The sequence below is a fragment of the Phyllostomus hastatus genome, unplaced genomic scaffold (genome assembly GCF_019186645.2).
Source record: "Phyllostomus hastatus isolate PE091 unplaced genomic scaffold, TTU_PhHast_1.1 phas_scaffold_182, whole genome shotgun sequence".
Lineage (NCBI taxonomy): Eukaryota > Metazoa > Chordata > Mammalia > Chiroptera > Phyllostomidae > Phyllostomus > Phyllostomus hastatus.
Window position 1 is genome coordinate 28,274,245 of NW_025334013.1, and position 18,459 is coordinate 28,292,703.

The 18,459-nt window shown below is 42.8% G+C and overlaps 1 protein-coding gene across 1 annotated transcript in view; it reads right to left on the reverse strand.

Moving 5' to 3' along the window:
• Positions 1-10,941: 10,941 nt before the first annotated feature.
• The window catches only part of ZMYND12 (zinc finger MYND-type containing 12), a 28,863-nt gene continuing 21,345 nt past the window's right edge, over positions 10,942-18,459 (reverse strand). The window contains exons 5-8 of the mRNA XM_045859474.1: positions 16,445-16,567; positions 15,364-15,475; positions 11,745-11,890; positions 10,942-11,075 (exon numbers count right to left, since the gene is read on the reverse strand). Of these exons, the coding sequence (XP_045715430.1) occupies positions 10,950-11,075; positions 11,745-11,890; positions 15,364-15,475; positions 16,445-16,567 (507 nt within the window). The 3' untranslated portion in view covers positions 10,942-10,949. The remainder of the gene's footprint in view (positions 11,076-11,744; positions 11,891-15,363; positions 15,476-16,444; positions 16,568-18,459) is intronic.

Consider the following 18,459-nt stretch of genomic DNA (forward strand, 5'->3'; position numbering starts at 1 on the left):
AAGACAGGCCACTTCAGCATATCACTTTCTTTTGCCCCTGGAGGTGAGGCTTCCATTTGCTGTCAGTCTGTGCAGATGTTTTGGGAAGAGCCCTGACAACAGTCATTTTTGTCACTGTCCTTGAAGTTGGTGTTCTGAGACCTGCTGCTGTAGCCTGATAGGAACCCTGGTGCTGTTTCTGACTGCCTCTGAGCCTCCAGATGTGATCACAGCCTTCAATTGTTTCACCTGAAAGACCATCCCTCTCAGGAATATATTATTATAATCCTTTCTCAAAAGTATTATACTTCCATTCCAGGTCTATGGTTGGACCCTGCAGCTCTCCCTCCTGAAATTCACAAAGCGGAATACAAAAATGTTCCATCAAGCCTTTCCATTTCCTTTTCTAGGTGTGGTTCCTGTGCCAAAATGAGGCACTCTCCTAGGCCTGGTGCTGGTGTCCCAACCAGGTAGCAGTCTTGCTCTGTCGTTTCCTGTTCGCTGAGGCTCCAAGGCAACACTCAGTTACCTGCTGAGCCAGATTTGAGGCAACAGGGATAACAGCACTCTGGAGGCCAGTGCAGTCCCCATTTTAGAGCTGAGGGATCTAAATCCCAGAAGCCAAGGTCACTTAGCTGGTCAGCTGCAAGGCTGGGACCCAGGCAGTCTGGCTGCCATCCATTTAGCATGCTTCCAGGGGAGGCTCTATTCTTCCACGGCATCTAGCACTTCCTGCCATCCTAGACCTTCCCTCTGCTGAGCCTCTGCTGTGGGTTAAAACATCTTCAAGCCTTTCATGCTGGTGTTGCTGTGCCAGCTGTGAAGGATTCAGCGCTGGGATGGTGTTTAGGTGACAGCCCCAAAGGCATATATGAGATTTCCACGATGCCAGTGGGCTCGTGGCCCATGCCCTCCTTAGACCACCTAAGATCACTTAGCCCCGCTTCAGCCCATCAGGGATCAATCAGATGTGAGGAGGAGCCCCCTACACAGCCAACTGAAGGCTTCCTTGGCACCAACTGGGCTCACGTTCCCTCGCTGTGAAATGTTTTGGGTTTGTGGAGATCTCTGGGAGCCCCACGGAGGCCAAGGGCTTGAAGGTCCCAAACTTTTCCCGTCAGGCACGCCTGAGGGGAATCCTGAAGATACACGTCTTCTAGTTGCCGTCGGCCACAGGTAAAAGTTTTCTCCCACTTCCAGTTCCACAGTGCATGCCCCTTGCAGCCAGCCTGTAGGTGCAGAGTCTTCCTTGTAGACCAGGTATCTGCTGGGCACCTCCTGCCCCTCAAGATCCAGACAAGTCTGGTAACTGGGCCTTTGGAGCTTGGTGCTTTCTAAGGGGCTTATATTTGGGCAGTCACTGCTGAGTCCAGAATTCTGCTACCTCATTTTAAGCATCAGTGGTGTGTCATCTGTCTTCTGCATCGGCTGAGACAGGAAGCTCAGTTCCCTCCCCCATTCCCACGCATACCAAAACCCAAATGAGTCCATGCGTGTGCATGCACATGTGCCTGTGTATTTCAATGATGTGGGAGGAAGTGGAAGATGTCCCAGCAATGAAGACACGGCACCCCCATTCATAAGATGCTCTTGCGATACACTGTAGAGGAACCCATTCACCTTCCACTCTACATGCTACCTGTCTCCCTTTTTGGGAGAAAGCAAATCCATTTATGCTTTCATGCTCAGCAGTATCGCCATTCCTATTCTTAATTGGTTCCTGCCAACACCCTTTCCTTCATGATTTCACCTTCTACCATGGGTGGCTTACTAAAGGCATTTTCCCGGACAAAGATGGCTCCCTCCTCAAAGGAAACTTGAGTGTCATCTCTTAAGGTGATACATTTTTCATCCCCACCACACTAGCCAAATCATCCCAACACCTACATTCACCACTAGCTGTCGGAGTCGTCCCACTTTATAGAAGTCAATGCAGACTCGTGGAAATGGTGCCAGTTTGAGCTAGACAGTCCCAGTTCAGATGCTGACTCATTAACTTACAGCTTCTGTGACCGAGGGAAAGTCACTTAATCTTGCTAAACTTTTGTTTCATCACCTATAAATGTGACAAATACAATCATGGATGTAAAGCACTTAACCATATGCCTGGCTTTCAGCAGGTTCCTCTCCTTTGGCTTCCTCCGCTGTCAGCTATCAAACGGTGCCTGCCTGTGGATCATGGCTCAATGCCAAGGGATAAAAGCTGGCAGACAGCAGCTTTACAGCTGGAGAAAAGAGATGCCGGGAAGGTGGGGAGGGCTGGCGGCTGCTCAAGCATGCTGTGGCTTAGACTTAATGACTGGAAGGTCCCATCCCGCCTTGAGATTCTATAGTGCTATAGTGTAAGATATAGGGGGTGTATTTGGCTTAGAAAAGTCTGGGAGGAATAGCTGCCTCCAACAACTGGGAGGCTGGAAAGCTGATGAGCAGCCTGACCTTGGGTGATTTAGCACCTGGTTTCTTTGGCTCTTCCCGTATTAGGTTTGCTGGCTTTGCATCAAATGGAAGGAGGAGGTGCCAGGGCCTTGAATTAAATCTGTCAAACAGAGGGTAGGAGAGTGCAGAAGGCCGGGGGTCCGCTCAGGCAACTCTAATAGTCCGGCAGCACCATCTGGACCTGGCAGGGATGGCAGCCCTGAGATCAGAGGGAACAAGCCCATAAAGCTGCTAAAATTCTGCTGAGTGGGACTCACAGAATCTCCTATTAGAAAGAACTCTGATCTCTGGTAAGGGGAGAGCTGGGCTTTTAACTACTCTGCAGGGCTAATACACGTCTTGGTGAAGGCAGGACTAGGCAGGTAGCTGGTTGGTTCAGTCCCACCTGGAGGTGCCCAGAATACCAGTGGTGTGCTGGAGCTGGCTTGCAGCAGCCCAAGAATAGGCTGTTAAATTTGCAGGAATTTTATGAGCTGGTTGTTAAACACAGCCATCATTAAAAATTACCAATAAATTATAAAAACCTGTAACTAAATACACTATATTAAAGACAGGTTAATACTCAAAATTCATCACTTTCTGATTATTGCAGTACATTTTACTATCTACGCTCTTGAGGTTACTGACATCTATTGTATTTCTATGGTGGAAATACCACATAACAGTGTGCTACGTGCATCTCTTCACAACGCCGCCGTTCAGTGACATCACCCTGGTAGCTTGAAGCCAGCCATGGTGGCAGCATTTACCCCACAGAGAAGGGAAAGTACTGCCTACCACATCCCTGCCCTCCCTACTCCCCCGCCGTGGAGAGCTGCTGGTTAAATACTTATCAGCACACCACAGCCCCTGGGTGACTGAGAAAGAAATCAAATACAACTGTAATAGCATAGTCAATAAGATATAATTTTTTAAAAAGAAATTGATAAGCATTGAAACATCTTAGTTCTAGGCAGGTAGCCTGTGCAATGTCTGTCTCAGAAGCCAGTGCCCTAGGATAGTGCGCAGAACTGACTTGGGGTCAAAGAACACTCGAAAGCACTCCTTTTCAGCTTGTTCTGTCTTGCCTCTGTTTTTCACACGTGAGAAGTCCGTTTCATTTGCGCCTAAACTTACAGAGTGACTCGCGAGGTTCTATCTCACTTGTGGGCTGTACTTCAACTAAGTTCTCTCCTGAAAGTGAAGGGTAGTTTTCCTGCCTCACTGGCAACCTGAAAATGTGCTGTAAAAACCGTATCTTAACTAGGCACCAAAAGAGCTCATTTCCAAGTGAGTTATACAGCAATAACAATGGTAACTTCTCCAACAGAGAAAAAAATCATTTATAAATTTTTGTTTTGCTGTTTTTGCTTTTTATTAAAATTATTACTGTGGAACAGAATGCTTTGTTTGCCTTTGTCCCCAGAATTCCGTGTCTTGGTTGTTCTTATAAAGTAGAATCACATGCTGAATCCACATTTTATTATATTCATATCATAAACTGAAGAAAAAAAACCTTCACGGAAACTTCATCCTATTCACTTGCACACCAGCTGCATTCTGAAAAACCATAATTTTCCTTTCAAACACAGAGTGCCTTCTGAATCATAATATTGCCAACTCTCAACTGTCAAGATGATGGAGAAAAATACTAATGCAGACGGTATGAGCTTGTCACGGGCCTGCTCAGCGTGCTCTCCTGGACTGACATGTGAATTAAGATTCAAATAGTAAGTGAGAGCTGAAAGCCATTAAACATGGATGCACGGCCGGCACAGTAAGGGCCCCCGGGGACTGAAAGAGTCTGTCCCAAAGAACTCTGACAGGTCGGGCTGAGCCCTCGGGACTTGTGTCTGCAGACATTTCCAAAGGTTTCCTGGGAGAAACAGTGACGAGACCCTTAGGAGCTGACTGTGGTCGGCACAGGTCTGGGCTCCTGTGAGGGCCGGGAGCCTGAGCTGAGCTAACAGAGTCATGGGGACAATGTTGCTTGCGACCCGGAATGGTTTGGGGGTGTGTTACTATGTCCTACCATTCAACCCAAACACCAGGGAGATGTAACCTATACTCCTTCTTAATTTTATATGAAAATCTTCAAAGTAGACAAAAGTAGAGAATAATTTAGTAAGTTCTCCAGGTTTTAAAACTATGAAAAGCTTCTATTTTTAAATCATATATTTCTTTTTCTTAAGCATTTGAAAACAAATGCCACAGGCCATGTCTTTTCTCCCCTGCATACATCAGCATGCATCTCTTTTTTCAAAGAGGGCACTTATTTAAGCCTTTACCACACATAACAAAATGAATGATAGTGCCCTGATACCATCTAATTAGCAGTCCCATTCAAATTCCCCAGGTGTCTCAAAGAGCTGCATGGAGCCGCAGACCAGCATGTATGGCTGGTGTGTGGCTGGGCAGGAGGTACTTTGAAAGGGGTGGTGATTGTTTCCCCGCCACCCTGAGGGTGGCTTTGGCAGAAATCAGGCTGCAGACACCTTTCCCACGTGTTGGATCTTGGGATTTCCTCCCCTCAAGGGATAAGCCTATGACACATGCCGTCTGTTCTCCAGTGTCCTGCAGTTGTGTTCTTGGACTGCTGCAGCTTCTGTGGTGCTGGCCCCCACCTGGCTGTCACACGGGTCCCCACTTCACTGCTTTTCCTGCAGCTGTGTCTTCACTGCAGGGGTTTCCTAAACCAGGGAACAGGCTTCTCCCAAGAGTTACTGTCCTTCCACCAGCGCCACCCCCCCCCGCCCACCCTCAGTGAGTCACCGCTCTTCAGATCTCCCAAAGGGGTAAGGCAGAGATCACGTGAGCAGCAGCACGCCGGGTCACATCTGAAGGCTCTCCTCTGACTAAAGGGACGTGGCAACTGAGTGCACTGCTTGCTCTGACATTTGCTTCTGCTATAAAGAACATCATTAAGACAATTGGTAACGTCTGAATAAAGTCTGTATTTTATTATCTGATAGTATCATGTCAATGTTAACTTCCTGATATTATTATATTTATGAGAATATGTAAGAGGGTATCCTTATTTTCAGAAAATACATATTAAATATTGAAGGACAAAGGGGCAGCCCTGGCTGGTGTGGCTCAAGTGGATTGAGCTCGGGCTGCAAACCAAAGGGTCTCCCGTTCGATTCCCAGTCAGAGCACATGCCTGGGGTGCAGGCCAGGTCCCCAGTAGGGGCCTTGTGAAAGGCAACCACACACTGATGTTTCTTTTCCTCTTTTTCTCCCTCCCTTCCTCTCTCTCTAAAAATAAATAAATAAAATCTTTTTAAAAAATAAACAGGACAAAGGGGCAAAATGTGTGCAACGTACTTTCAAGTGATTCATATTAATGGGCATCCGCAGAGAGGAAATGATACAGCAAATGCAGCAAACTGTTAACATTTGGGGAATCTGGGTGAAAGGTTTGTGGGAATTCTCTGTGTGAGTGAATAGTCTGAATAAATCTCAAATTACGTCGGCCTCCTCTGCTGGGTTCACCTCTTCTCTATTACACGTTCAGTTTCAAGGCATTTCTTTAGGCTCTCTTCTCTTCCCCATGTGATCTTCTGCATTTCCACGGTATTAACTGCCATCTACACGATACTCTCAGATTAATCTTTCAACCCCGAGCTCCTTTCCTTAATGTCAGATTGTATATCCAGTTGCCTACCTTTTCATCTCTTCTCAAATGTCTCATAAATATCTCAAACTCTTCATGTCCCAGCCTGGATTCGCATTCTTACCTGTTCCCCACAGGCTCGCTCTTCTCCCAGGGCCTCCACACCTGAGCGCACAAGGCCAACAGCTTGCCCAAACCAGAAAAAGGAAAAATTCCAGAAGTCATTTTTGGCTGCTGTCTTTCCCATCCCCTACCTCCAGTTTTGTTTCTTGTGTTGAAACTTGACTTTCAAACTATTGATGATAACTTTTTATTGAAAAATTTTTTTCTTTGTTCATTAACATGTTCTGGAAGATCTACAATCCTTACAAAGGTTTGCAAGCAAGGGACGATGTTTATAATGGAGCATCTTGGTTTTATATTCTGGTCTCAATTTTTATTCAAAAAATAAATGAAAGCACAAAGGGGCAAAACGTCTGCAACTTACTTTCAAATGATTCGTATTAATGGGCATCCGCAGAGAGGAAATGAGAAAGCATTACTCGTGTGCTTTTAAAGTCTGCTGCTGTTTTAGTATTTATTAACTCTTGAAACTATGTGTATGCATACATATAAAATACAACATTTATTTCCATCACATTATCGACTTTGATGGATATCAGGAAAGACATACTTTTCCTATCAAACAAAATTATGACATGACTTGTCACTTAAATGATGCTTTGTTGTTTTTCTTGAAGCATTTACTTTCCCAAATGTTTGTTTTGTGTGACCTATTGTTCTTGAGGGATGTCGTACTTCCAGAGCCACTATAAATAAATACAGGAGCACCTCACCCTGAATCCTGTAATGGGACCTACTGGTAGTGAGCAGTTTGGGCCTAATCCTGGTCATCTGAGGACCGACTGCACAGCGCAGGCCATAGTGAGGGGGTGGTAGCATGTGATGCATGGGGGCCGCGGGGCAACCACTCCGAGTGAGTTTGTGCTACATGCAGGTCCCTAGACAACATGACACAATCTGTAACGCTGCATATGTCCTTGCTGGTAGAAAAAAATTAGGCCTTTCGAGGATGATCCCTGGGCTCTGCACCTGCAAATGCTGCTGAAGGAGTTTGGGGAAAATATGATTACCTTGTGGGAAGGAAAGAGACACTGTTATCTCTGCAGAACTCCTGGTGGTCTTCAACCTGTGTGTACCTTTTTGGGTCAAGTAAACCACATTTCATAGAGATCTTCAGAATCCAGATGATGCCCTGCATCTCTGTATAACATATGAAAGTGAAATACATGTCATTGAGGAGTCAAAAATGAGGACAAAAATAAAACATTTTCAGATTAATGAAAGAAGGAAAATCTAAGAATTTGCCATCAGCAAACCCTCATTGTAAGAAATACTAAAGGATTTATTAGTAATGTAAGCCCAGATAGCAGGTGTGAAAAGTAAGAAAGAATATGACTACTTTATAAAATAATAATTATGACTTGTGGGTTTAAGATATATTTGAAATGTGTAACAGTAATAATATATAAGTTAGGGGAGAGTAAATGGAGTTAAGAAGTTTCAAATATTGTGTATGCCCAGAATAAGAGTAAACATTCTGAATAACTTCAGATTTTGATAAGTTAAAAATGAATACCTGAATTTCTGGGCTAAACACTAAAATAATAGAAACATGACATATTGTATAAGCTATAGATTAGCAGATGGGGAGAACGTGGAATGAGAAAAAATAATCCAAAAGAAATGGGAAAACAGAATGTGTAAGACAAGTAAAAGGCACACATTAAGATCATAAATGTAAACCCTCAACTTTACAGTATAAATGAAACACAAATGGACGAAATGACTCTTTAAAAATCACAGCTATGGGGTAGCAGGAAAGGACAAAGGGGGTAAGTGGGACCGAAAGGGACTCTGGATGATGGGCACATGAGGCCATGTGCTGACGATGTTTAGTTGAGTTGTACACCTGAAAGCTGCATGCTTTTGTTAACCAATGTCACCTCAATAAACTCAATAAAAATAAATAAATACAATAAAATCATGACTTAAAACTAAAATAAATAAAACAAAAATTACAGCTATGGAAATACCAAACTATATTATTTTTAGTTACATCCAAAACATAAAGATACAGATTGTTTGAAAGTAAAAGGTTGCAAGAAGTAGTATCAAGTGTTTCGTCAGGGTTTAGTCGGAGAAAACAGAAGCCTCTGTAGGCATGTTGAGTAAAGAGATTTATTTAATCCAGAGAATTAGAAGCTTCCACAACCTTTGGAATGGATGGGTCATAAAGATCAGGGAGCAAAGGTCAGCAAGCTATTTCCACACCAAATCTGCTTTCAAGAAAGCAACAGCAGGTGATTCTCAGGAAGATTAATGGCTGCTCCTCATCCAGCTTCCAAATCTTGAGTAGTTTGGCCCTCGTTGGCTGAATTTCATCCAGAATCATAAGAGGAAAGAGGTCCTGGGAACCGGAGTTCCTAGCTTACCCTTTGAAGCAGAGGTAAGTGACGATGCCTCGCTGACCCAGCAATCCAACCGAAAGGAAACAGGTGTAGCTATGCTATGAAACCAAAATAGGCTCTAGGGCCAAAAGCATTACTAGTGATAAAGAGAAGCACTTCATGATATAACACATAAAGATTTAATTCTTCATATTTAATTAATAAAATATAATAACATTTGAATTTGTACTTGCCTAATAACAAAGCCTCAAAATATATAAAGCAAGAATTGACAGAACTTGGAGAAACAGAAACATACACAATCATACTGAATGAACTTTATACGCCTCTCTCAGATTTAAACAAAAAATTCAGGAAGGATATGCAAGATTTAACGTGAACAAGTCTGACCTAATGGACATATACAGTACACCATGCCCTATAACTCCATTCTCTTGTAGCTCACACAGATCACTGACAAATACTGGCTAGATCCTCAGCCGTAAAGAAAATCTCAACCAATTTCTAAAAGCCAAAATTGTACACAGCATATTTTATGACCTCAATAAAATTAAGCTAGGAATCAACAACAAAGAAGTCAGTTGCCTTCTTTTAGAAAATAAAAATCATATCTCTAAATGACTCATGAGTCGTAAAAAATTAAGACACATCTAGAACAAAATGACAATAAAAATGCTGCAGTTTAAAATATGTGGGATGAAGTAAAGCAGCATTTGGGGGGGAATTTGGAGTCTATATGCAAGTGTTAGCAGAGTGATTGAAAATTAAATTACTACGACACGATGAAGAGGAAAATCAGTCAATATGAATAATATAAACAATAATTTTATAAATTTACTTAGTGGGGAAGAATTTATGAGCAAGAATTCAGGGGGTGACAGAATAGATAATGGGGGGAGAGAAAGGGACAATGAATATGGTAAAGGAAAGAACTGGAGTTTAATGAAATGCACTTTAAAGGACTTCTATAGAATAAGGAAGTTATGGTATTTTCTTTTAAATTATCTGCTAAGAGTTGTCAATCCTCCTCCACACGCCCCCCACACAAATCTTTACTAAACATCTACTTGAAAGAGCTAACTCATATTCGAGGTTGCAGGGTGAGAATCAAGAAGAAGGAAAGGGCTGTGGCCCTAAAGAGACGAAAAAACAACTACAGGATGAGCCGTGGAGAGTGAGAATGCAACCGAAGCTGCAGACTGGACTGAGAGATGGCTGGCAGAAGAGTCAGGCCCTGGGACTTCACATGCATCCTAGAGAAGCACGAGAATGCCCAAAGCTATGGAAGGGGTTCCCGGCAGAGTTTACGCAGACCTTACGGGATGGGGTGGTCTATCTGACCTATTTTCATTATGTATCTGAGTGAATTAATTTACAGGGAGGAACCAAACTCTCCAACATGTTCTTGACTCCTATATCTTCTTCTTGGGTAAAAACCTACCCAGGTGTGCTAACGGGCAGGCTGCTTGACAAATCTGGAGCTAAAAAAAAAAGATACGCTAAGTGACCATGGCCATCTGGGGACAAGCTGATATGGCCATGGCCACATCTAGGCCATTTTACAACAATAATGAATGAGGTTATGGGGAGATCAAGGTCACAAAGCTAAGACACTTGGGATTTGAACCCAGGCACATCTGACTCCAAGGCCTGCACTCTGTCCTCTGCATCACAGGGGGCCTTCCAGAGTGCTCCTCTAGACAGTATAGATGGTTCTTGTCTGCTTCAAATCATTGTCTAGGGAGAGAAAGACACCAGCCTGGAATGGTATCTCAGCCTGTCTGAACTGCGGCTCATTGCAAGGCCCAGCACCTTCTATGGCCAAGACCTATGGTTGAAGTCTGCATTTTATTATTTATTTTCAATATATCTCCTGTCCTTTTTGACCTTCTATTTCTCCTTCATTGCCTTCTTTTGCATTAAGTGGATCTTTTCTAGTATATTTTAATTCCTTTGTTGATTTTAAACTATTTTTAGAGTAAGTTTCTTAGTGATTGCTCTAGGAATTATAAGGGACATTTTAATCACAAACTACCTTGGATTAATTTAATTCTAGTAGAATAGGGAAATTTCCTCTGGTATAGCTTATTCCCTATCCCTTTTTTTTTTTGCAAAGATCTATGGAACATGCATCACTGGGAGACTTCTGGGAAATATGATAAACTATTTGCAGTTTAATTACAAATACCTTGTTAGTGAGCTGACAGCACATTACTCAAAGTTGTACAAAGTCATGATAAACCAAGTGCAAAGGTCATGATAAACAGGTTTTACTGATTTCTATGTCTAAAGCTCTATATCCCTTCACACATGCTATGCAAGAATAAAAATGCACTTTGTGTGAAGTCACAGGGGAAGAAGGTGGAACTTCAGCAGTCTGTGGACCAACAAAGCAGTTGTGCGAGGCTGGAATATATTAGATGTGCGATAGTCTCTTGAGTGGACTCTGATGCAGAACCCATTGGCCACTAAGTCATGGGCTGAGCTTCTTGAGCTGAGATGAGATTTAGTAATTCTTGGATGGCGTTTTGTTCCTGGACACTGAGCTGTTTTTCTTGAACTAGATTGAAGGCTCTCATGGCATATTCTTGTGCCTAGAATAGAATTGCAGTGAGAAAAGGAAGTTGTTACAGGGAAGCATTATGCTGGGAAGCCCCACCTGTGCTCAATCCCAGAAACAAGGGAAAGGACCCATCAGCTTCTCACACCAGCTGCCAAGCTCTTGTTGGAAGCTGGGAACACACACGGGGTCTGTACAGCTAGCCACACGTGTGCGGGGTGGGGCAGGGGGCACCATGAAAAGCACCTGGCATAACGAACTAAGTACACCTTCTTAGCAAAGTGAGATTTTGTAGGATCTTAATTAGGGCCTTTTGAACCGACATTGGCAGGAAAAGAAACAACAGGTGCCACAAGTAAATTGCCATTCTGGGGGAACTCACTAATGAGTGTAGTTAAAGCCACTGCTCCATTTCTGCAAGGACTCCCTAGAGCCCTCCTGCCCTGCAGGCTTCCTAGCACTGCCCCAGCTCCCGTTCACCTATGCAACCCTGGGAAGGCCCTCCCTAAGGGAAGAAGATGATCCAGTTCCCATTATGCAGCCTGGACTCAACCAGTGAAACATGTCACCAGCATGTGAACTTTCTGGAATGAGGGCTTACTCTTCGGGCAAAAGCTAGTGCAGTCAGGCAGTATACAGCTGGCTTCAACTAGAGGAATTTCTAGCTCCATTTTAGATGGACTGCTTCTCTAGGGAAACTTGCCTTTGAGGAATTCATCATTAAGTAGTAAAGCATGACCAGGATTTTCAGAACAAAGACAGTTTTTTGCGGAGCTTTGTCAGATGTAGACTCTCGAATGTTTAAGATTGAAGTGAGGATCTGAATGGCTTCTGCTTCCTGTGCTTCATCTGCAATGGAAAGGAAGGAAAGGAGAAACAGGTCCTGAGGGGGCAGCTGAGTCGCCCCTGGTGGATGAGCAGTGGCTGTGAGAGTGGCTGGCCTCCTGAAGCCTCCTCCCAGGGACATTTCGGGAGGCAGCACAGACCACAGCAAGGTCTTCACCAGGACAACTCCTGCTACACACGGAACGGGAAGCCACACGGTTTCAGGCAGCTCCCTAGCTTTGTCTAGCCTGTCATTATCAGAGTAACCTAAAAAAATGCTCAGCCCCAACGTTGCTAAGATTTCTCTCTTTCTGAGTCCTGAATTCGATCTCTCAGGGGATTTGTCACAGTGGGCTTCCTTGGGCCCAGCTCAGCTTCCACTCTGTGGCAGAAGGGGGGAACAGGATTTCTTGCAGCTGCAGCATCTTAATTCTTCTGCCCCCAATCCAAAGATGTTGAAGGAACAGGCTTTCTACTTATAATTTCCCCCAGCAGTTTTTGGATTGACTTTAGTCACCATTTACTGACTACTATGAGTTATAATGGGCCAGATACTTAAAAGCAAGTTTTAAGTACAGCAAGTCCCAAATAACACAGTATTGTTCAACATCATTTCATTATAACATTGACGAGGGAAAAATGATTCCCAGCTGGAGCCACTCTCTGTGTGGAGTTGGCTCATATCTGTGTGGGTTTTCTCCCAGTCCTCAGTCTTCCTCCCACATCCCAAAGGTGTGCACATTAGGTGACTGGTGTGTCTAAGTTGTCCAAGTGTGAGTGAGTGTGGATGTGTGTGTAAGTGGCCCTGCAATGAAAGGAGTCCTGTCCAGTGTGGGTGTACACCTTGTGCTCTGAGCTGCCAGAATAAACTCCAGTCACCCATGACCTTGAACTGGAACAAGTGGATTGGAATAGAATTATATTACTTGTTTTTACTTATCTATTGTATAGGTAGAGCTCACTTATTTTAACATTTAATATTAGAAGTGTTGGGACTTCTGGTCAAGATGGAGGTGTAGTTAAACAAGCTTCACCTCCTTGCACAATCACAGAAAGAATTACAACTAGACCTCAAAATAAAAAATATCCAGAACCATCAGAATATAGAGCTGTATGGAAGTCTGACAACCAAGGATTTAAAGAAGCCACATTCATCCAGGCAGGCCACACTACTAAGGCAGGGAGTCAAAGTGGCTCTACTTAATGCACAGAAACAAACACATAGGCTGCCAAATTGAGCAGACAAAGAAATATGGCCCAAAGGAAAACAACAGATCAAAACCCCAGCAAAAGTACTAAGTGAAACAGAGATAACCAACCTATCAGATGCAGAGTTCCAAGCACTGGTGATCAGGGTACTCAGATAACTCATTGAGTACAGCAAGAAAATAAAAAAGGCCCAGGAAGAAGAGAAGGATACACTAAGTGAAATAAAAAAAAATCTACATGGAACCAACAATGGAGGGAGTGAAGTCAAGAATCAAATCAACGATTTGGAACATAAGGAAGAACTAAGCATCCAACCAGAACAGCAAGAAGAAAAAAGAATAAAAAAACAAGGACAGTATAAGGTGCCGCTGGTACATCTCCAAATGTAACAACATCTGAATCATAGGGATACCAGAAGGAAAAGAGGAAGAGCAAGAAATCAAAAACTTGTTTGAAAAAATAATGAAAGAAAACTTCCTTAATTTAGTGAAGGAGACAGACATACTAGTCCAGGAAGCACAGAGAGTCCCAAACAAGTTGCACCCAAAGAGGGCCACACCAAGACACATCATAATTAAAATTCCAAAGGTTAAAGACAAAGAGAGAATCTTAAAAGCAGCAAGAGAAAAGCAGAGAGTTACTTACAAAGGAGTTCCCATAAGATTGTCAGCTGATTTCTCAAAAGAAACTTTGTAGGCTAGAAGGGACTTCAAAAAGTATTCAAAGTGATGAAAAGTGAGGACCTACAACCTAAATTAATCTATCCAGCAAAGCTACCACTTAGAATGGAAGGGCAGATAAAGTGCTTCCCATATAAGGTAAAGCTAAAGGAGTTCATCATCACTAAGCCATTACTACATGAAATGTTAAAGGCACTTATTTAAGAAAATAAGAATATCAAAACCATGAACATTAAAATGGCAACAAATTCACAACTATCAACAACTGAATCTAAAAAAAACAAACTAAACAAACAAGCAGAACAGGGACAGGATAATAGATATGAAGGGTTATCAACTGGGAGGGTGAAGGTGGGGAAAGGTGTAGGGATTAAGAAGTATACTTTTTTTAAAAAGAAGCATAATTGGTAGGTACAAAATAGACAGGGGGATGTTATGAATAGTATGGGAAATGGAGAAGCCAAATAATTTATATGCATGACCCAAGGACATGAACTAAGGCAGAGGGACTGCTGGAGGGAATAGGAGTGGCAGGCGGAGAGGGGCAAAGGAGGAAAAATTGGGACAACTGCAATAGCATCATCAAGAAAATAAATTTTAAAAAATATTGGAAGTGTTTTGGGTCTTTATTTAGGCGTCTGGTGATGTTTTTGTTACCAGAAATATGCTGTAGGGATTTAACTCTTATTCCTATCAATTAGCCTATGGTAAAACTGGTTTCGTTAAACATTATTTTGCTAATGTCACAGTTTCTAAGAACCTATCAAGGACACTAAGTGAGGACTTCCTGTGTTAAGCTTAGAGAAAAAGACAGAAAGGGTGTATACCATAATGTTAAGGTTGGCTACCTTTGGATATCTTTGATTTCCAAGTTTTCTGCTTTCAGATGAACACTTTTATCATAAGAGAAAGCTCAATAAAGTTACTAATTTTTTAAACTTTAACTTAAATACCTCTTCCAGAAGAAGTCTTCCCTCTTCAATACCATTATCACTTCTTTGTTCTACAGCTAGACTTACAATATAATTTGTACTCAGAAATTTCCTTTCGGTATTTCAAATAGGCTGTCTCACCAACTACATTCTATGTCTTTTTAGCACACACTAGATCCTCTGTCTCTTTATTATCTCAGGGGTAATGATATTGTACAGTGCTATTCCACACTTAGCCTTGTGCTGAGCCTGGGGATGGTGAGACGATTCAGACTCACTGCTGCCACTGAGAAGCTTGCTGTCCAGTAAAGGAAGGGGATAGGGCATCACGACAAATGAGTAATGTGACTTCTGTGTTGAGTCTGCCTAGGCTTATGTGCCTTGTAGGGATAACACATAAGACACAGATACTCTACAGAAGTCACAGTGGACTCTGGCAGGGTCTTTTGTCCTCCAAATCTGTCCGCTGAAAGGCTGTTTGTGATGTTAGGAGTCTGACTTCTGGTAAAATCCCTTTGATTCCCCATCTCAGTTTCCCCATCTCAGTTTCCCCACAAGCCAGATGGGAGAGAAGGCATGTGATCCATGGCAGACACAGCAGCTCTCCCCCTCAGGACAAGGCCCAGAGACTGGCAGGAAGTCACTGCTCTGCGTCATAGGGAGAACTGCCACTTACCCAAGCCAGTGTCAGTCTCAAATCGTTTGCCCAGCAAATCTAATTGTTGGATGCGAGCCCGTAAGAGGGCTTGATAGTGATTGTTCAGATATTTATTCCAGATCTCAGACACCTGTTGGGAAAGAAGATGCAATCAGATACGCAGGCCAGGTCTTAGCCAGTGGACCACCTGCTGGGAGGGCAGCAGGGGAAAACCCGGGAGCCCACACAGGCCTGACCAATGCGAGTGTGACAAGTGCTGGGCTGCAAAGGGCACGTGACTGATCTGCGGACAGCCCTGCTGGGGTCTAATAGCAGTGGCTACCATCTGCCGAGAACATATCACTAAATCTTTACATCCTCACAATGCGCAACTGAGGTACAGTCTTATTATTCCCATTTTACAGAGAAATACACAGAGGCTCCGAGTCATTAAGATCACACTTGACTTTTGGTAAGAGCTGTTGTGTGGCACGGCCAGGCATTAAATTCAGGTCCGTCTGACCCTGAGGCTCATTCTGTTCCAGCTGCAGCGCAATGCCTCCTCCTCACAAGTGGGCCCAAACTATGAATAAACGGTCGCAGCACGAGAGCCTGTATCACACACAGCAATGGTTTCTCACTGAGTGAGGTGTCACTCTATGAACATAACCAATTTTTTAATACATTAGAAACAGTTTAAAATCTTTCATATGTACAGGGGGAAATTTCAAGGGGCATTCATATTTTTTGATCCCTTCATATGACCTGTTGGCAATAATTATCCCTTAAAAACCTCATCTCCTTCTCTACCACATTCCTCACTATGCCCACATTATCTTAGTCCTGTGAGTACAACAGAGCATATGGCATTCTATTTGGAGTTCTTATTTATCCATCACTTATTATTTGCTAATAGTCCTATGGATTCTAAGGATTGGTCTCTTTTGGAAGTGGAGAAACAATTAGAAAGAAAATTGGAATATATCATATATCAGGGTATGGGAACTTGGGCAAGTCACTTTATATCTCTGTGCTTCAAATTTTTCATGAATGATCTGTCACCAGCTGTAAGATACAAGGCCAAAGCGTCAAGGCTCAGCTCCTGTCTTCCCCAGCTCACCTTGGTGTACAGCGTATCTGCCAGGTCCATCTTATTAAGGCCAAAGAAGATGTTAGCCAGGTGAAAGTAGCCTCCTGAGGTCCTGATGTTCTCTGTTCCAAATGCACAACTGGCAAAATAAATCTAGAACAGAAGGAAGAAGGAGAGTGCTTGAGTTCTCTTTGCAAATCATACATCTGACTTTTAAAAAAGACTTGTATCCACAATATATAAAGAACTTCTAAAACAGCCCAATTAAAAATGGGCAAAGCCAGTCAGAGAAAGACAAATACCATATTATTTCACTCCTATGCAAGATCTAATGAAAAGACTAAACTAACAAGCAAAATAGAGGCAGACTAATGGATAGAGAGCAGGCTGACAGTTTTGCAGGGTGGTTAGTAGGTAAAGGGAATTGAACAAAAAGGAGAAAGGACTTATTGACATGGACAATAGCGTGGTGACTGCTGGGATATAAGGGGAGGATGCTAATGGAAAATATAATAAAAATCAATTTAAAAAAATGGACAAAGATCTGAACAGACATGTCTCCAAGAACATAGCAATGGCTAATAAGCACAAGAAGTGAGATACCACTGCTCACACACTAGAATGGCTCTAATCAAAAAGGCAGAATTCAACAAGTATTGTCAAGAATGTGGAGAAAATGGAACCCAGTGCATTTTCATACACTGCTGGTATGAAACTGAAATGATACGGCCTCCATGGAAAACAGTTTGGCAGTGCTCAAAAAATTAAACACATAGTTACTGCCTGACTTGGAAATTCCACTCTTAGGTATATGCCCAAGAAAATGAAAACATATGTCTGCACAAAGACTTGTATATTCTTAGCAGCATTATTCATGACAGCCAAAAAGTGGAAACAACCCAAATGTTCCTCAACTGATGAATGGATAAAGAAAATGTGGTATATTCTGATGATGGTCTACTAATCAGCAATAAATGAAATGAAATATTGATACACATGACAACATGGATGAACCTCACAATAATTATGCTAAGTGAAAGAAGTCAGATGCAAAAAACCACATAGCAATCTATTCACATGGGATGTCCAGGGAACACAAATCCAGACAAACAGAAAGTAGCTGCCTGGGGCTGGGTGTAGGAAAGAGAAATGCCTGAAAATGGGTATAAGGGATCTCTTTAGGGTGATAAAAGTGCTGCAAAACTGGATTGTGCTAATGGCTGCACAACTGTTAAGCTTACTAAGAAGTCATTGAATTATACACTTCAAGTGGGTGAATTTTATGATATGTATCAATAAAGCTGTGCTTTTTAAAAAACTAGGCTGAGGAATCTGAGCTTGATCTAATTCTTAACAGTGCAACCCAGCTCAAGACAGAACTGGCCTCTGTTTCATTTGTCAGAGGATGGAGACCATCTCTGTACAGAGAAACACAGATGAAGAAGTGCATTAGTCAGGCTCATGGGTGGAAATTTATGCACTCTCAAAGTTATTTCCTAAATACAGTTTAATGAAAAGAATTATTTACAGAGACGTGGAAGGGTTAAGGAATCAACAAAAGCTAGAAGAGCACTGGAGATTTCAACAGCAAAGAATTATTACTATCCCGACTCCTCAAAAAGCAAGGGGAGAAAGCAGGGTTACCAGGGCCCCTACCTGTCTCTCCTCCCAACCTCCAATCCCCCGCCACACCTCTCACTCTCCAAACACAACTGAAGCCACAGCAGTGGAGCCCAGGTTGTGTAGTCCATAAAAGTCAGCCTCCCAGGGCAGAGTAGGGCAGAGAATGCATTTGGAGTGAGGGGATATGGAGGCTAATCAGCACAAGAATGTTTCCATTGAGCCTTGGCCGGCCAGCTGCAGCTGCATAGTAGGTTAGAGCATTGTCTTGATACACCAAGGTTATGGGTTCAATCCCTAGTCAGGGCACATACAAGAAGCAACCAATGAATGCATCAATAAGTGGAACAACAAGTCAATGTTTCTCTCTCTCTCTCCCTCTCTCTCTTCCTCTCTCTCTAAAAACAATCAACAATAAAAAAGAA